Source organism: Anticarsia gemmatalis, chromosome 4 (assembly GCF_050436995.1).
Source record: "Anticarsia gemmatalis isolate Benzon Research Colony breed Stoneville strain chromosome 4, ilAntGemm2 primary, whole genome shotgun sequence".
Classification (NCBI taxonomy): domain Eukaryota; kingdom Metazoa; phylum Arthropoda; class Insecta; order Lepidoptera; family Erebidae; genus Anticarsia; species Anticarsia gemmatalis.
The window spans coordinates 12,712,095-12,733,418 of record NC_134748.1 but is presented as its reverse complement, the minus strand read 5'-3'; the positions used below and the strand labels follow the sequence as shown (position 1 = coordinate 12,733,418).

At 34.1% G+C, this 21,324-nt stretch overlaps 1 protein-coding gene across 2 annotated transcripts in view; it reads right to left on the bottom strand.

Annotated features, from left to right (window-relative positions):
* Nucleotides 1-21,324, bottom strand: part of osp (myosin phosphatase Rho interacting protein outspread) — a 271,454-nt gene that overhangs the window by 20,778 nt on the left and 229,352 nt on the right. For both annotated transcript variants that reach the window (XM_076113864.1, XM_076113865.1), the window contains exons 4-6: nt 20,347-20,535; nt 6,826-6,898; nt 6,401-6,565 (exon numbers count right to left, since the gene is read on the bottom strand). In XM_076113864.1, coding sequence (XP_075969979.1) covers nt 6,401-6,565; nt 6,826-6,898; nt 20,347-20,535 — 427 coding nt within the window. The remainder of the gene's footprint in view (nt 1-6,400; nt 6,566-6,825; nt 6,899-20,346; nt 20,536-21,324) is intronic.

The window sequence follows — 21,324 nt, the reverse complement described above, 5'->3', positions numbered from 1 at the left end:
AAATAAATATCGTTTGTTCTAACGGCACTGGAAATGAGTTGAGTTTCTCAAACGGCGAAACACGGGTGTATTTTTAAACACCTCTGCCTATACCTTCAAGTCCTTTTTACAGGCACAATATTACGAATGTATGTATGTATATTTGTATGTATGTATGTATGTATGTTTGTACGTATGTATGTTTGTATATATTTATGTATGTATGTATGTACGTAAGTAAGTAATATTTGCATCCAGTAGGCGGAACAACAAAGCATAATTCACAATATTAACATTTAATTTATCAGAGTAGGTATCTGTTAGAACATTACTAAATATGGTTATAACAATTTAGTTAAACTCGCTATTTACTATGTACTATAACGTTTATGTATTTATTGTAAAGGTCTCGAGGTATGTGACGGGATGTAGCCCTAGGGCTTGGAAGATGAATGTATTGTTTTAGATAAATTTTATAAGTACTTGGAGTTTGTTTACTTATATTAGAAGGAATGCGAATAATTTCGGGACTGAAAATTTATATTTCGTTATTTTTACCAGTTATGAAATGATTAAGACGAAAGAACTAAAATATGTAATTACATACATACGACTACCTTTACATAGGTACAAGATTAATCCTAAACTATGAATTTACGACTAATCTTAATCCTACTAATATTTATACATGCGAAAGTTTGTGAGAATGTATGTATGTATGGATGTTTGTTACTCTTTCACGCAAATGCTACTGAACCGATTACGATGAAATTTGGTATAATGGTAGCGGAAGACCCAGAATAACACATAGGCTAAGCAAGCTAAGCACACGGAAAGGGTTTCCACGCGGAAGTAGTCGCGGGCGGCCTCTAGTTTTAAATACAATTCCTGTCTGTCTCTACAAATCTTGTCTCGTTATTTCAAGTCACTAAACTTAATATAGGTAGTTGTAGGAAAACACTGACATTCACAGTCTAAATTCTGTCCTGGTCCAATTTCAAAGTTCCAATTAATCAAAAAGCGGTCTTCAAAAGCCATTAATAAAGCTCTATTACATTATCTCCATGTCCTTATTTACGAGACGTCCCAATTTTCGCAAGGGTCAACGACCTCCGAGAACATTAATTCTGTCAGACCGCGGACTCATCATTTGTATCGCATGATTACTCTTCGACAAGCAGGACATGTGATAAATATATGGGAATTATAATTCACTGTTATATTGCCCTAGGTCATTTTGTTTTGTGAATTTCTCAGTAACTGAATTAAATAAATGGGTGTTTATGTGGCGAATTGTAAATAATAGCCTGAATTTCGGTTTGAATAATCTGTTGAAATTTACATTTTGTTCTTTGTGTTAATTTTATTCATCAATTTAAGACATGATTTTGTATCCAATTTTAACCACATAAAAATGGTTTTCAAAATAAGTTAGTTGCAAAAAAGAAACATTCATAACTTCAATTAAAATAATTAAGATTAATTAAAGATATTTTAAAGATAAACCTTATAAATAACAAATCTTTTTGAAACACAATAATGACCACTAACCCCCGGTTTCTGAGTACATTTAGCTGTAGTATATCTATTAAATAGCGTTTTTTTATATGAGTTTTAACGCTATTGAATAGATAAACTATCGTTAAATGTACCTCAGAAACCGGGGGTAAGTCTAATACTCTACTAACCTACTAACCTAACTAGTTCCACTAACCACCACTAGAGGCGCTGTATTTTTTTCTATTCAGCAATTAACAACAGCTACTTGACAATTTATTCATGACCTTACAAGCAAGTACGGATAGATTATTGCCATAGCCCGACAACTTAGCAGAAAGCAAAATTATGCAAAATTTATCTAGATTATAATTTATAATTCTGTGCATTTTGAAATTAAAGTGGCTGTAGCAAACAGGTCATCAGTTATTTTTTGTGCGGGTCACTGTTGTTCTAAATTCTTAATTCTGTACACATCCAGACGAAGGGGCATGTGGGCGTGGCGCGCGTGCGATGTATGTGTAGCTATACCTACCCTAGTATTAACCTAAGAGATGATACTGAACGATACTAAACGTAGATAGAATTCCGACATAAAGCATAAAGTATTAGTGCAAAATACGAAATATGGCTGGTCATTTTCATTTGTAATAGTCGTTTATTCCTTTTCATATTTCAGTGTGCGTTAAATCTCATCGGCTGAGTTTAGCGACTGCCATCTTCAATGAAATAGCATGACATGCTCTTTTCTCTTGTGTTAGTTATCCCATGCATCCAACGGTCGCGAACCTTTCACACAAGCGTCTCTACAAAGTTGTTAAACTATACAATATGCAGATCCGTGCAAGTATGGCCGGACATTTATAAGTGCATCGAACAAGTGTTATTTATCGTAACGGTGTTAAATTTAATTGAGCAATGTCCCGCTGCGGTTGACTCATCTGTTGATTTGAGGCGCAAGAGGTAGGAGAAAGCGATTTTAGTAAGATTAGTTTTTGAGTTAAAGAGATATATTTGTGAAATGACAAGTTGTGATGGTCCTGTATGACAAGATGTGTGGATGTGAATGAGGCAAGGGAAGTTTGTAAGGATCGTACCAAGTGGCGTTCTTTGGTCTTTGCCTACCTCTTTGAGAAAAATATATATATTCGCTTAGCCTTTGTTCCAAACTATGTTCTGTATGTTATGTGTGTTCTAAACTCTTTGAGAAAAATGTATGTATGTATTTGTGAACTGAATTTTGCTGTTAAGTGTTACATAATACAACACTTGGATAAATCAGAACTTTAAATAATAGAACTATTAATATCTTACAATATCAAACACGCAAAGTATTTTCTTATCTAACTTATTGTGTTTCTGGTCTCCTCCTATGAGAAAAAGGCGTGATTTTATTTTAGTAAGTTGTTGCAGGGAAAAATAGGAGCTATTAATTTGTGTTAACGCAAATACATTGAACCACAACAATACAGACCGAGCCACATTTTTTCAATTAACACTATGATAAACCTAATAAAACATCACAAAACGAATCGCAATTCTGATCGCTATCGCCTATAAAATGAAATAAAAAATGCACTGAAAACTCGATGTCCACATTTAATTAGGTCTAGCCGTCGTCACTGCCTAGATTTATGGTGTAAGACCTGGTCTGTTGGACCCAGCACCTGCTCAGTCAACTGGTATTAGACACATAACGGACTGCTCACAATAGGTGCGTGGGTCTAGCACTTACATATTGATAGGCCTGGTTTTCTTCAATGTGGGTAGTTGAATATATTAGTGAGTTTACATGTATGCTAATACTGAAATTATAATTTTGCTTTAATGCAGAAAATTTGATACCTGTGGTGTAAATTTTCTTAACTACATGATATCGTATCGAGAATTTGACGTTACTTGTCAAAAATAGTTTCGAATGAATTGCAACTCGAGCCCATATTCCTGACCGCACTTTACATACGGTTATTGCTTATTATAGTAATGGTAGTAATATAACGAATAGGATCGATTATCTAGTCGTTAACGGCATAGCTCAAATGATTCTGATCTACCCAAGTCCAAAGAACACAACGACTCATATTATATAATATTAATTTCAAATTTAACACAAATTACAACATTTTATAAGTATAAAAACAATACCGTATAACAATAAATGGCTAAAGTATAAAGTTTTGTTAAAAGATCGACTGATGCATAAGTTGCTCGCCCCCGCATGGCATTTTTACAGCCAGCGATTATGCCCAGCTAAGTGCGATACAACGGTAGATCTATAATTTTGATACATTCACGACATTGTGAATGGGACGTTTTATTACGAAATCCGACTATTACTTAACTGTGAATAAAGGTATTGTGCTGTTTTTTGTTTGGTGTTACATGACGAACAGTTTTTGAGACTTGCATGAATGAAATAAGGAAATAATTGAACAAAATATTTTGATACTTGTTAGATCGATTTGAAAACATAATATTTTTGGTCAGTTTTGGACGGATCTTTCCTTAAAGATTTTATAATTCTTTTTTCATACATCACGACTATAATTTAAAATGTAGTAAGTTTATTTATATAGTAATATCGGGTGCATTATCCTACTCCTACTTACTACGGAAAATATTGCAATAAATATTGACTGTCTCCGTGGCGCAGTGGTTTAGGTCACCACACCGATACCATTGCGTCGGGAAGTCGTGGGTTCGATTCCCAATGATTCCCGACACGGAGCAATTATTTGTGCGATCCACAAATAATTGTTTCGGGTCTGGTTGTGCTTTGAGTCCGTTGTTTGTATGTTTGTAAAAGTAAAGACATAAGAGCAGTTCTTAGTGCGGGAGTAGCCTTTTTAAAACGAAAAAAAAAGTGACATCTAAGATCAATTTTCTCAACTTAAGTATTGAACTTTGCTTTTCTTAATCGCTTGTCACACTTTTGATACTCGGACCACAGGGAGAATTATGCGTTTTTGGGTAAATCGTGATTTATACATGTAATTTGACACTGCACTTTTATGCATTTCGGTCAATCCATCAAGTCCAGGCTCTTGATGTAAAATCATACGTTTTAGCGTAAATTATCGCTTAATTTACGTTCAGCCATTACTGGCAGTAAATCAAGTTTAGTGTTTAACCTGTCTAGATTTTTTGATGTTTTGTTTTAGACTAAATTACAGGTTTTAGTTAAGAGTGGTGTTTAGATGTGTTTTATTGATTTAATTATGATTAACGATGGGAATGTATTTCAAAATCATTCTTGTTTAATAGATTGGAAATTGATTTAAAAATAATTTAATACAGACTATAAATGAATTACAAAACATCTTTGCAACAACCAAATAAGAAATTATTTCTTATTTGGTTGTGAGTAAAAAATGATATAGCCATATTTTTATTTGTAATTTTATTTTCTGAACGAATAAATTTTTAAGACCTTATTTTGTATTAGTTTTTCTAGTTAGGTATTTGCTTTCGTAAATAGCATACTTAGTAAGTTTATATTTCATTATTAGTTTATAATTCATTTGGTTTGTTCGTATAAAGAAATAAATAATAAAATCTTAAGTTTTTATTATACAAGAAGAGATTAAAAATATCTTAATTTACGGCTTGTAAAGTAAATTTAAGATCTCAATTAAATGAGAAGCGATAACGAGAATGAAATAAAAGAATTGATTTTAATGATCAAGAATCGTTGGAACACGACTCGAGTAATATTATTACGATGAACAAAAAGACAAATGTAAGATGTTTTATTATAGAGAGTATTATGTGCGCAATATGATTAATTAGAAATTATTTACTATAAAGAACGTAGAAAGAACTTGAGTTTAAACAGAAACGAAATCGTGTTGCATTTGTAAAGTTTAACAACATTTCGCGAAAATTTGTGTATACTTTAATCATTATATATTATTGAACATATGTATGAAAATATAATCCTATAATTGAAGTTTGCAAAAATATAAAGATCAGGAATTTACACAAAAATTTTCCAACTAAACTTAAGAAATTTGGTTTTCAGGTATAAAACACACATCAGCGGGCTTATCACGTATCTCAGTTGACAGCTAGTGTACGTCAAATTGATGGTCACTAATCAGTACATTGCTGCTTTGACGTAACGTGTTAGTCACTATATTCTAAGGGAGAAAACAATGTACAGCATAGTGACTTTGCCCACCTGTACCTACAAAATGGTCTCTGAATGAGAAAATTTAAGACATAGGACACTTTCATCCAGCGTCTACAAGGACAATACCTAATATATAATCAGGGTCGAAATACATAATTTGACAAGCTGACCGCAATAAACCCGTCATTGCAAAACAAATGCCTTTAGATCCAGTTATTAGATTAGCGATTCTTAATTAAACATACCATAAAACAAAGGCTGTATTAAACATATATTAATTAAATTATTTACTATTCGAAGGAGAATTATAATTAATCGTATGAAGCTCGCAAGCTTTGATTAAGTTATCTTTTGATATAATAATATAGTGGGATATTGCTTTATTTGGCTGGCCTTTGATGAAATAATTTAGATTATGTTAAGGTCACTGTTGAATGGACGAAAATAAAAGGCTAAGTACAAAATAAGTTGCCAATAACATTACGGAAAGATAGAGTTTTATAATCAACAAGGGTTTCTAAAGAATATTATTAACTGTAGTAAACAATCTAAGTAAATAATACTGGAGAGGTAAAATCGACTGTATTTTTTCCATTACTGTCCCAATTATGGGCAATTTCTCTGAAAAGAGGGAGGCGTCTTATAGAAAATCCTATAAAATCTCTAAGTTGCCATAACAAAGACAAAGTGTTTCTTGAAACTACAAACTACAAGCACATTTATTTCAGTTGAACTTATCAAAAGAACTACTAATTAGGCAAACTGTTTTAGTTTGTAAGGAGTTTCTCCTACCTTTGGTGTCGATGGGAGTAGGTGCGGCAAGGCTGGGGATCTCTGGCTGTGGCGGCTGGACCCTCGGCCCGGGCCACGTGGTGGTGCCGCCGGAGCAGTACCGCGGTCTGGTGGCCTGACACCCGTCTGCCGCGTCACGGAGGGTGGAGGCGTCTGCTGAATATTCTGGAGGGAGGAACGATGAATATAGAATATAGAAAGGATATTTTCTAAAATGAGGATGTATTGATGACTGTTGCATTTGATGAAGTAAGTACAATTCGCAACAGTTGACTGCTTTTGCTCGTTAGGGAGAGATACAAGAATTTTTATGACAATCATGTTTAAAGCCTACAGGATGTTATATGCTTGTTTCTCTATGATTTCAAAATGTAAGAATTCGGGTGTTAATTTTTGGATTCCTTAAAAATGGTTATTTAACTTACTTCTCGTTGTTGTAGATTGCAGCAGGCTCGCAGTTTGACCTCCGGGGAAAGTCGCGTTGCGCTTATGTCGACCCTGTGTACAAACAAACAAAACATTATTAGTTAAAATTCCAAAATACTACCAACAAAGATAGTTCGACAGCTTTTAAAACTAAACTCAGGAACAACTTTTTGATCTATCCAGCGGACTTATCACGTATCTCAGTTGACAACTAGTGTACGTCAAGTTAATGGTACATTGTTGCTTTGACGTAACGTGTCAATCACTATAGTCTAAGGGAGAAGAGAAACAATGTACAGCATAGTGGCTTTCAAATAGTTATCCCCCCAGGTATTTAATCTGAGATCTATCGACTTAGATCGAAACAAATGTAATCGCTGTGACATAGTTAAAATACTACAACTATATAAACTCAAAAGTACGCAGCATTAAGGCCGTATAGAGCAGTACATAGCATAACGAAGCCATGAACATTTCTAGACCTTAAAAGAGCCACATAAGTCCACATTTGATCACCGCGCCTTCGATAATGGACTTCCTACAAGCAATTAGTTCTGATTTCCTATAACACATCTGTATTACCTTTCCAAATAGCCTGATAGATAGGGCTGCCACTTCTATCAACTAACTAGGACTTCAAGACTAAATTTTTAAGTGTAAACTGTAGGAATTCCGACTACGAAATTCGGAATCGTAATTTAAAACTTTCACCTTGCATGTTAAAAATATGATAGGATACGGGAATTAATGGGAACACACATTTTACCCTGGAGTGCCTAACGTTTCAGCGCATGTTACACTCGCCGTGACAAAGTCGGCCTGCGACTTCCGAAATTTGAAAATTTGGCTCTATATAAGTGATGTTTGCTTTTAAAGTCGTTTTAAAAATAGTTATAGGCGATATAAGAGTACGGTTTAAGGCAAGCAATATGATTCGACTTTAGTGTCTTAAAATGGTGGGTTCAAATTCCATACATATCTATCTATTACTATCATCATCTGATTTGAATAAGTTGTATCGTAAGCAGTCTAAAACACAGACCTGACGCTTCCCAAAAGCTAAGACTAATTCAAAGTTAGGGCTTACGACAGCCCTATTAGTGTATAATGCAAGCAATGTGAAAACGGTCTGATGTCTATCTTTTAATTGTTCGAAAGCACATACCGAACGACTGGTTAGATCAAACGCAAATTGTACCGTAAACCACTGTTAGTGGGTGTAGCTCCTATTGTTTATTGGTTCGCTTTGGGATTGAGTAATTAGGTCGAGTGTTATCGGGGAACGGACTGCTGCTATCTGGATGAAAGGTAATTGAAGGAGTTCGGAGAAGAAACGGCTAGATGTTTTTTAAACCCTTTTGTATGGATAAATCTTGTTTATCAGTTTCTTTCGGGTTTACGTAAACTAATAGTCACCAATTGCTACGTTTTATTCATAATTCTCGTCATATTCATAAGGCTGAAAAGGGGTTTTGGTTAGTCAAAAAATTCTAGCTAGCAAGAAAAATACTACGATTTCTTTGTTAAAAGAGATATGATTAATTCGTTTAAAGTGATATGCTCAGGCATGACAGATTCTCTCCTATTATCGAATATCTACTACTTACTGGCTACCTAGTAACACATTTTGTATGAAAGCCTGACCAGTACCTACCCCTAGAGGATCCCATATAGGAACTAATTGTTCATTATAAATGTCAAATTCTCTATACCCGTTAGTACCGACTGTAGAGAATCGCGCTACAATCTAAAAATAACAAATCCTCTTTAACCAATATTAAATGAGTCCCGTCTCTTCACAGGACAACTGCACTGTCTCTTAAGCCGTTCTGTCATGAGCACTTAATCGTTTTTAGGGTTCCATTACCAAAAGGGTAAAACGGGACCCTATTACTAAGCCTCCGCTGTCTGTCTGTCTCCAGGCTGATAGCTAGAAAGCTGAAATTTTCACAAATGATTTATTTCTGTTGCCGCTATAAGAACAAATTGTAAAAATAAAATAAAATATTAAGGGCGGTCCCTATACTATAAACGTGCTTTTTCGTATTTTTGTGCTCAATATCAAAAACGGTAACAGGTAGACGCTTTAAATTTTCGTAGAATATTTACTTGTATATTATAGATGTTAGTACGGAATCGTTCGTGCGCGAGTCCGACTCGCACTTGGACAGCTTTTAATAGATTAATTGGCAAATTACTGTACGAGCTCTCCTAATGGATTTATAACTATTGTGGACAATTGAACCGTTTCAAGAGTGAAATTTCGCTTCGTTCTGATTGGCTAATTGGTTCCATTGTTTGTGGGTAATGATTATTTGAAGTGGGTTAATAGGTGGGCTTTAAGACCACCTGTCTTGATGATGTCTGTGTTATAATGCAAAGGAACTAGGAAAACGAGGCTGTAGATATTTCTGTCAACTTTTATCTGTTTCAATGAGTAATGTAGACATTTGTATCTGTGTTTTGTATGTTTGTAAACACGAAAGCACAGGATTCGTTCGTGGTTGAGTTGTTATTTAACACATACAGAGCAAATATATTGCTTGATATTCTAAGGTATACTGACAACGTTGCTACTTATTTTATGAGTTCTTAAATTGTAGATCAAATTCTCCAAAAATGTGATGTTTTTTTTCCTCCGAGAACTGATAAACTCTTCTAATTGTTATAAGCGTGGTGTGGTCTTATATAAGTGTAGTAACTTGGTCATAAAACATAACATAGTACCTAAACAACATAATATTTAAAGAGTCATTAAAAACTCAACTGTCAATATCTAACAACTAAATTTCACATCATACATAAGCAAAAACTATAATAACCTTTTGTGTCTGCCTCATTGCAAAAACCTGATAGGTACCATAAATTAACTCCGTATGTTGTTTATAAAAAATAACATGAATCATCTCAATAGAAAATATAAAATTAATTGTTTGGAACATAAAACAATAATAAAATAATAATGAAATCGTTGCGCCGGCGCCGCCCGACCCGTTAGCGCGTTCGAATCTCGATTAAGGCCGGTTATATACTCACGACTTGACGTAATTTATGCAAAATGTGTGAAATTGTTTAGTAGTTTGATTAGAAGATGAATAACGAGTTTAATAGAGTACTTTATTGAGATTTGTAAGGGAATAGGCTTATTACCAAGCAGTTAAATTTAACTTATATTTCCTTTTGCAAATTAATAGCTATTTTAATCAAAAACATGACAATAATTATTAGCAATTATTGTTTATCTTGATATAAATAAAGAACTTCGTATAGGTACTTTTCTTTGCCTGTTTTTTCTTGTCGCGGTAAACTTAGTATGTAAATATAGGAAGTATGCAAGAATTGCAAGCTCCATAGTTATCGTTATAATATTTATGCAATTAATTAATGAAATTAACTAACAACGCAATACCTCATACAATACAAAAAAAATACTCTCGAACTTATTCTTACTTATCAAAATCTAGCATAATAAAACAACAACTCAGTCGCAAATCAATCGCAAATCAATCGCGAATCAATCGCAATTCCATGAGCCGCCTATGCAATGTAGCCGGGGGTCTTTAAACTTGTTCCCCGGATTTTACGAGCGCCTTTGATAAGGGTACTGGCGACGGATAACAGCGAGCTTATCGTTAACTGATTGTTTACTTGAGGAAGTTATTCATTAGTGTTATCATGAGGAACTAAATGTTATCAATGTGAATTGAGTGATGGGAAAGAAAGATGTTTTATTGAAATTTGAAGTTTTTGAGGGGATTTAATTATCTCGGAAAATCGCAAACTAAGTTGCAAGTAGTAGCTAGAACTTATGAGTAAATGATTATTATATTAGACTGACTCTGTGGCATAGTTGTTTAGTTCGCCACCATACAACTGAGTCGGAGTCGGGAGGTCGTGGATTTTATTCCCGAAACAATTATTATTTGTGCGATCCACAAATAATTGTTTCGGGTCTGGTTGTACTTTGTGTCCGTTGTTTGTATGTTTGTAAAAGTCTTCGCGACACAAAAGCAATTCTTATTGCGAGAGTTGTCTTTTCAAAAATAAATATTGTTGCTGAAAAAAGCTCGTGCGCGAAACTTATTAACCTATCTACCCGGTACAAAGAAGGTACTTTCCTAGTAGTAGTACATAATATAATTCTCAGTACAATTACAATAGCTACTACACATGGATATGGTATCGATGGCGATCGGAACCGCCTCGTCATCACTTGTCGTCACGATCTCATGCTAGAGGCAAGTGGATGAGACTGATGGTTTACTGACCCTTAGGGGACTTTGACCTTTGTACTAGAAACATCTTACTGTCACTGTAACCCTACTGAAAGATTACGTGAGTGTTTTTTCAAACATGGTTGCTTAGTAGTCGAATTAATACCATTAACAGCCGGTTTCTGGGGTACATTTAGCGGTAGTTTATCTTTTTAATAATGTTTAAGCTCATATTGAAATAATTGAATAGATAAACTATCGCTAAATGTACCTCAAACACCGGACATTAAATATATTCTTTTGATTTCGCATGAAGCCAGAATGAATATCATGAGGTCTCTGCTTCGAATTAAATCTCCCAAGGATTATTTCAGTCGTCAGTGGTAATTAATGCGAAAGCTAAGCATAAGCAGGGTTTGGTTTCTGAATCAGGTATTTACTATAATATTTTTGGAATATTATTATGAAAATTGGATGATTCCTTAGGTATCTTTTATTGTTATATGGGACCAATGTTATAAACAAATAAATAGTGGTGTATTACATACACCTTTGCCAGCCCTTTCGTGTACGAAACATGAAAAATCATTAAAAAAGACTACTCCGTATCTTTAAGAGTTTTATATTAGTTTGTAAATAAACTAATTCACTGTACTCCTAATTGATATCCATTTATATCGCTGGCAATTTTACAGACGTTTGTAAATAAAGGTTTTAAGTACCTCTAGTTGTAATTGATTCAAATGGTCTAAGACACATTTGAGAACAAGATCTTAAGTACTAATTAAAGCTAAAGCACCTGTTTATGAGGTAATATAACGAGCACTGAATCTGGTACTTAGCAGCAATTACAGTTGACAACTACAACATGTTGATTACTACACTACGGGGACTTTACTATCTTTGATTAGGTACTTGTAGGTAAGGTATCGATTGAAGAAGGTTTATTGATTAAAATATATGTGTGTTGTATATTCTAGTTAAATGAACTAGTTAGAGAGCTTTTCAACGCTTAACCTATTGATAAATCTTCTTAAATTAGGATATTATCAATTAGGTATGAAAATATCGCGAAGAAACCTTACTCAATGGAAAGTTCTAGAAGAGTCATTTATTAGCACAAAGTTGACAAAATACAGTTAAGATATAAACTTATTACAGGAGGCTAGCGCTTAGGTAACACCGGGTGAACCTTAACAATTTATTCACAAAAACCTTCTTTGAGAATCACTTCATCTATCGGTGAAAATCCCTTCAGTGGATTTCGAGTTTATCGCGAATAGACAAACAAGCACGGCGAGAGGACTTTGTTTTGAAATATGAAGTGAACAATTGTGAAACAATATTACTTATAAAATAGACTGCCTACTTCCATAATTCGTGTGTGCATCGAATTTCTATAATTTCTCTAGCATCATATCCACACTAATCTAACCGGATCATATCATAATAACATGGTATTTGTAACGAGAGGCGATACGGCGCCGACGGGTCACTGACCCGTAGATTTGATACCAATGGTCATTGTTACATGTAGGTACAGGTATAATGACTATTGTAGATCGTACTTTTGTTCTAAGAGTAATATGATCAACAATTTTAAGAAAAATTAAATAAAAAGTATATATTCTGGCTTCGTTTTTTATTTGGTTGCAATTTTCTTTTAAATTATTGTTGTTGACTAACATAGTCATTCTAATATTATATTGATTCTATGTTTACACAGTTCGAAACAATTAGCTGAAACTTAGGTTTGGAATTTAGGAGGAATTAGGTTTTTTCATTTAAAGTTTGTGAAGAAGAAAATGTATAGCTGAATATATCATCCAAAACAGCCAAATAGTCAAAGAAGGCTCTAGGTAGGACCTGATACCCAGCAATTTCACTTAAAAATACAGATGAAAAATGTTATGAAACTTTAAAGTTTCGTAATTAATTTACATCATTGGAATGCTGGCTTCATAACACACTAATTGGTCCAAGTACAAATTCTCACTCATATTAAATTTATTATTTTATAGCGATGTTCCAATTACTTTATAAGCTCTTAATATTGATGTATTTCGTAACAAAGTATATTATATGTATGACGAATTATGATGTGTTGTGATCAGGTTACGAGTTCGTGTATTAATTATGATGTATAATTATTGCTTATTAGGTGTAATGTGAGAACGTTGGTCGATTTGATGCGCTTGTGTTGATGTCGGTGTCTTTTGATGTGTGGAACATGTTTGTTTGATACAGATAACTGAGTTTTGAAGTTATACGTACGTGGTTTAAAAGTTTGAAGACTAATTATATTATTTTTTGAAAAATATGGTTAGTAATCACTTATGTTGTTCAAGCTGTGCTACGCGGATTTGATAAAAGACAAACCAGTAATATTTTAGCTTAAGAAAGTGCTATGAACAAGTATTGTAATAGTGAAACTTACTGTAATTTACATATAGGAAACTTTATTACTGACGAAATTACGAATAGATACTATAAATAATTTGACCTGAAGTCAAGATTCAAACAGACCTTTGCAGTCTAACACTTCCATCGCACTAACAAACTATACAACACAAGATCCGTTTCAAAACAGTCTCAATTATCTTACATTTCCAAACAAGGTGTCTGATTCCTTATCTCTTTAGTAAAAACTCCACCTTAATTGCCCACCAGTGGTCTATCTCATTCAATTCAGAGGTATCCATCTTTCAATGCAATATCCCTTATACAGAGTTCCGCCATAATGATTATTTTATTATTTTATTGAGTGTTTTTGTCGCAAGCCTGTGATTTGTTAGACGTTTTTCTACCGTGTATGGTTTTTACTGGATTATTGAGGTTTCTATATAGGGTTCGCTTTTTATTGAGGTTTCTTTTGAAAGTAAAGGGTTTTCTCTTCTTATATAGTGTGTTGGTGTTAGTTATTTTCCACTTTTTGTATACCTTTAACGCCTATAGTTTTAAAAGTGGGAAAAGGCAATATGTTTACTTTTCTCGCATTAAATTTAGCAATTGCATGTAATTTATAATTCCGAGACACTACTGAAAATTCTGTCGAAAAAACTATTACACGGCCCAGAAATTGAACGCGAACTTCATAATCTACGAACACATAAGCCAAAGGCAGTGTTAAATAATTTACCAGCAATACAAAAATATTTAACCCAAACCAGACGCGAAGCCGGAACAATTAGCAGACTAATTCTCAAATATCTATTCAATATAACATTTAAACCCATGTCATGTATAAACTCATAATATATTATGCATTTCAGACAACTAGTTAGATAAGTTAATGTATGCAAAAACTGAAGTATATTCACCAGCCAAAACATGTGTACATTATGACATTTTCAATGCATACTTAGAATCACCCATTTCTTTTGGGAGTAGGCAGAGACAAAAGAACGTCACTTGCTACGATCCCTAAAAACTTCTCTTGCTTCATTAACAAACATATTTTCATACAGGAAATTCAGACCTAAACTTATTATTCTTTTCTTAATGAAACAGTGTAAATATAGCGGTTTGATTAAAAAAATATCTTACAGCTTGTGTTATAGCATTTAAGATAATATTGTCATTGATTTCGCTGTTCTCATTTTTCTAATAATCCTTACTAATATTAAATTGAAATGGGAAAGTTTGGATGTTTCAATGGACATTAATTGTTATTCAATAACGTCAAAACTACTTGATCGGATTTTGATGAAATTTGGTACCTTGCCACATAGTTTATTACGTGGCTTTAATACATAGGATACTTCTGCCTTAGAAAATCTTTTCATGAGGACTAAATCGACTACATTTTTTTTCCTTAGCCTATTTGAATGTCCCACTGCTGGGCAAAGGCCTCCCCTCTTCCCTTCCAGATCCCCCTATCGGCGGCAAGACCCGACCAGTTCTTTTCAAAAGCGTCCAGGACGTCTAGATAAAAATAACTTTAAAAGTATGATTTTGTGTACATATTTTTGCTCGGAAATGTACAAAAACGTATAGGTATATTCACGGTGTGTGGATATGATAAATAGCTGTCACTTGAACTGACACACAGACGGACGGATATCACATGTGATATGGGTGAGAAAAAACATAATTAAATATGTCTGGGTTTAGTGTTAGTTATAAAAGCTCAGTAGTTTTTTCTTCTGTTTGAGCTGCCTTATAGTTATTAATAATTTAATGAAGAAGGCTTTTTACTTCTGTAGAGTGAAATCCTGCGTTTCCTGTCAACTTATCGATAGTTTCACAGTAAAATTTACTTAAAAAATAAATAAATCGTTTTGAAATGGGCTAGGGTAACTGATCACTTTTGTATAAGTCATTTTCCGATAGTTACTCTATTGACAAAAAGGCTATCAATAGTATTTTTAAGTGTAGTTTAGGAACTGTATACATTATTTTTTAACGGATCAAAATAAACATGTTCCGTGCCAAAAATAAATATTATCCACTAGCTTTAAAAAAACCTAATGTTGCAAAGATTATTTATGTTATTATGTCTTTATTTCATTTTTTTATGTTTTATTGTCATCCAATTTGTATAATTTTGTAAAAAACTAGAAATAGAATAAACAAACGATTAATAATAGCTATTAAATAGTTTTTCATGCGTCAAAACATTTATTTTCAAAAATAATGACTTAATGTGGTCATAAAAATATTTAAAAATTCCATACTAATATTATAAGGTAAATGCAAAACTCTATCTGAACATTTTAACTATAATCTAAATATAATGATCCGATTTAGATGAACCTGTTAAAATTCTGGAGTTCTATTATTATTTCTTGTAATAGACATACCATTATTTCTAGTTGTCTCTTAAGAACAAAATGAAAATACATTTCTTCTTTTGAAGTATCTACGTCTCACCATAATGTTATTTCTACAATTATTACTAGAACCTCGCAATGAAAATACCTTTAAGAACACACTACGAATGAACCCACAAGTTAAACCTAGTAATTATCTAAAAAAACAATATGTTTATTTAAAACGAATGCAGTTTATATTTCGCCTATATTATGGGCAATTTGTAAAAGAGGAAATTGCCTTAATAATATAATAGCTCACACGTAGGAGCTATTAGGAGTCGAGAAATAGTTCTTCGGTCCCGTTATACAAATTATAAAGTAAGTGTAGACTGAGCAAATATCGATGGATTGTGGGGTGAAGGACGAAATGAGATGGAGAATCACTAGAAACGTAACAATGTACAGGAATCTGTAGAGTATTCAATTTGTTTAGTTTCGACTACTACGTACCGATATTTTGTTTATGAAAAACTGTTTAGCACCCCTGGTGTAGTTAACAAGTACTATTTTCTTAATATCAACTACTAACGTCAATATTCGACAAAAAAAAATGGTGCTGCTGATATTGTTGCAATATTTAAGCATCATTTGTTTTCCAATAAATCGACTAAGGAGAATCCTATCAAGAGCTGTTTTAAACAATTTTTATATAAAGTACAACAGTCATTAACAATTTTGTTAGTCGTAAATACCCTAGAATATCACCACCTAAACTAAATTTAGGTGCCATAAAACTAATCTATTTCCTATACTCTCAGAAACAATTATCTCTAGAAACCAATTACATGAGTAACTGCTGATTTCAAGACGTTGTGAAACAGTTTCAAGAATCCCTAATTATATAAAGCGAACAATCTCGAGGTTAATTCCTGCGAACGATGACGTTATAGTTCTTTTAACGGGATATCTTCTTTAAAATTTTGTAAATATGACATATGGAGACTTAGAACGAGGAAAAACTAACAGAATATTCGCGATCCTCTACAGTCGGTACTAATGAGTATCGAGAGTTTGACATTTAAAAATAACTGCAAAAATAGTTCTTAGATCGTCCCGTAGAGGCGCTCATCAGCTTTTCATACACAATTTCTTGATCAGTTGTCGATAGTTGATAGAAGCGCTACCGATCATTAATCGAAGAGGGATCTTTAACTTGCTGTTCTAGAGTAGCTAAATGGAATGTTACTACAAAAAGGAAAGATATGAAAAAGTCATGAAGTTCTTTGTTTAAGAAATAAAAGCTCACAAGGCGAAACGGCAAGACACCTAAGGTTCAATAACCCTATCGAATCAGAGTACCCAAAAATCTTGACACGAAACCCACGCACCACGTCACCCTGAAAAAATCAGGACATACAAACGGGGTCACCTCATACATACTTCTCAATTCACCGGCCAATTGGTCGTAATCGTTGGTTCGATTCGTTTGAACTTGGCCACATCTGCGCTCGCCGGCCCGCTTGGCGCAAATGGGGCGGAGTAATTAGCGCAGGATCGTCTTACTTGTACAGCTTTGTGACTCATTGTTGATACGTGTGTGGAGAAATCTGTGGGCTACTTGCCGAATTGGGTCGCGGTTTCAGATTGTTTATGGGTTTGGTGAAGAGATGAAATAAATCTTTTTGTGAAAGATGTTAATTTATGATGGTGCAACATCTTGAAAAATCTACTTTATTTAAAGTGTCTAATTGCGTAAAAGATTTATGAATAAGAATTTAATGGTATCACCGCTCTCATGTAATTTGGAAAAAAAGAGAATAAATTGCAACCAACTGGAGTAACTTAGTGGGTTTGGGAGGAGACCCAGCAGTGGGACAGCTACGGGTTAAAAAAAGTAACTAATGCTTGAACCTCTCCGAATCTATCTGTAGATACTACAAGTACAATTTTTTTATCCGAATCTGATTATCCGTTAAAGGGTAGAGTAGAAGCACAGACGCATCTTGCAAATTGCATTTATAATATTATAGTGTAGACTATGGATAATGATCCCGGAAGACTACAAGTCACGTTATAGTTACCTTAAGTCAGTATCAATGACACAAAAGACTTAGCCCAAGGGCGAAGGGAACCTGTATTGTCATGCACTGCTCATATTGTTGATGTTCAACATGTGAGACGGAGTCGGGTTACTTGACTATAGTGACTATGAGACGAGAATGAAGTGTATGATGTTTATAATTAAAATATAAGGGACTTTGTTTGTTCGCATATTAGACTTAACTTAAAATGATTTTCTACCAATCATGCAATTATTACATGATTTCATAGAAATGTAACAATTGCTTTTGATGAAAATGTAATGTTTTTGATGATTATCTTTAAAATAATTTCTACTTGACTTTCATTTGATCCGTACAAATTTAATGTGGCTACAATCGGCGTTTTTTTGCAGTAACAACATTGCCATTTCATTTTTATTTCAAATCAAAGGCAAAAAGCAATTATTCCTATCAACTTTTCAGATAGGACGAGAGGAAAAGGAGGTATAAATCCTGATAAATTTACTATCAGATATTCAAATGATGGAAAATAACTTAGAAGGGAATAGAGGAAGCGTTGTAACGACCTGTCGTACCAATTTGTTATAGATTTATAACATCGCAGCCTAGAATTACCTGGCACTAAAAATTAACCGAGTACCCGCACTTTATGATTTGTGTAGTATTACTGGCTGGTAACTACTGTCACTAGAATATAGCGCAGGAAGAAACCGCCTTTATTAATATTTTAATTTAAATTATAAGTTATAAATCATGGTATACATGCAAATTTTATTAACGCACATGTAAATCTATTTACGACGGAACTATTAAACAGATTTAGAATAGCCTTACATACACATACATAATATGACGCCAATTTCCCATAGAAGTAAGCAAAGATCGCCACTTAGTACGATTCTTACAAACTTCTCTTATTCAATTCATTTCCATACATATGTCATACAGAATCCTTTTTTTCTGTTCCAAATAAAACCAAAACTAATTGCTATTTTATCTGCGAGAGCGCTAACCTTCTCGCCGCGCTTATTAGGACCTAAGATTTATATCACGGTTATATACCTAGTCAGATATTTTGATTATCTATCTACAATATAAATCGATAAAAAATAATTATCTCAGTATATAACACAGTCATTTCAACATTATAAAATACTCACTCTCTAATAAAAATCAGCAATAGAACTGAAGAACTTAATTCCAATGATTATAAAACAACATGAACTATTCAGCGTATAGTAGCGAATAAACCAACATCTTTATCACGCTATTTCAAACTACTGATTCCACACCCAGTGTAATCATGCACACGCTTACAACTTCCTTACTCGCTATAATGTGCGGGTACATCTACCTGGTGGCTAACTCCTGACAGGATCGAATTGTAATATAATCGAGTTAAGTTCGAGCTGTCAAATCGTACTCTCAAATGTCAAAGTAACGTATACTCGAATGGTGATTTAAAGTAATATAATGTGAATCAAACATTTCAATTTTCGTTTATTTACGCGCTAGTTTGTTTATTTTTTAGTCCCACTGCTGGGCAAGGGTCTCCTCCCAAACAAGGTAGGGGGTTTGGTTTGGCCTTGAGTCTATCACGCTGGCCAAGTACGGGTTAGGGAATTTACATGCCCTCAAAAAATGTATTAGAAAAATTTTAGGCATTCAAGATCTTCTTCACCGGTAGAGCAAGTGATAAATATTTCTAATACAAATATAACTTCGAAAAGTTTTCTCATGCCTCGGGTTACTAGTTTGCATATTAAGAATACGATTTGAAATTCGCTCGATCCTAACTCGATTGCATTTAAAATCGTGTCGGTAGTAAGCCACTTGGATCGAGGAACTGTCGGGAATCAACGGGAATCTTCGACTATCGCCGGAAATTGACGGGAAGAAACCGATTACCCTGACGTGTGAGATCTACTTAAGTTTTGTGTGAGAAAGTAATTGCGTAAATGTGGAGATGGGCTCGCTTCTTTTTTGCTATAGCTAGACTGATTGGAAGGCTTTATTGGGTGTACAAGGAAGAAATATGAGTGGACGGTAATTGTGAGCGAATATATGGAGTATAGAATAAAAAAGCTAACGTCAATTTTACTAGGCTAGGTTAGGCTTTACTGCCAATCAAAGGCAAACTGTTTTTATTGCCATTAAGTCTATCTTTATAGCTGGCATGTTCAAGTAATTTTATGAGAAGCTTTTGATTCTAAACTACGCATTATTAAATTAGTTTTGTTTTCCGGGACACTAAATCAAAATAAATCACCTTTGACGTGGCTTACCAACTGTTATATTAATTGATAATAACCTGGACCAACTTTTTACGTATCCACCGAAGCATGGAGACACCAAGTTCAAATACCACTATGCGGCCACCCATCTCTGGAATGACCGCGCTAAGCATTGCTGAACCCACAGTTCGTTAACCGACCGGTGAGCGCAACTAGCTATGTAGGCCTTGAAAATACAGAATATATTCGACGTACCTTACTCCTCGGATACACACTAAGCACATCAGACCACCACCTCGCCTCCTCCCTGCAGGTGCCCTTTACGAAGGTCACTCGCTCCGGCGCCGTGATGGCCAGGCTGTAAGGGTGACCCGTCACGCTGTCCGCCTCTGACACCTCCAGTACTGTTGTCATGTCGATGCTGGCTTGAGGGACCGTGTCTGGCTATTGACAAAAGAAAAAAACTGGTTAGAAACTTGTATGGATTTGACTAAGTTTATATTAAGCCGAAGAATTGCTGATCCTTAACACATAATATAAAGCTTAATTTGCATCGAATAACTTGTTTGAGTATCGATTTTTATTTTTATTTTTGGGTAGTGGCATTGTTGGCGAGTATTTTGTCACTAAATTACTCTTTACTACCGAATTGCGAACTAAAAAAATTATATACAGACTATATAAATCAGTTATTCTTTACTTTAAGAATCATTTTATGTTTCCATTAACGACGCAATATTGGTATTTACAGTTTTTCTGATGATGAAAAAAGTGTCACTAAGTATTAAGATAGTAGTTCGTTGAGTAAAAAAAGAAGAGACTACTATTCTTGATGTAAGAAAATATATTATAATAATATACATAATATATATGTATTATTATAAGAAAGACACTGAAAACAATATATTCAAATATCCGAAAAAGTGCAACCTTAAAATTCGTTGCAACAAAGTAAAACTCCCGCGCATTTCCACAGGCACAGACAACTCAATCTACACAGCCTATTTACTTTTTAATTCGTCGATAAGGCAGACAAATGGGTGCATTAAAGCAACAGCTCCCGTTCGCGATGAGATATTTGTCTATGGTATTCGTAATTACTCTATGTCGTATTACTCGGCCGGTATCATTCTACTCGTTCATTAGTTCTGAGAGTATATTTCATACAACCTGTGGCTATTTGTTATGAAGCCTAGCTCCGTAATTATTAAGTACTGGAGGCCGCCCGCGACT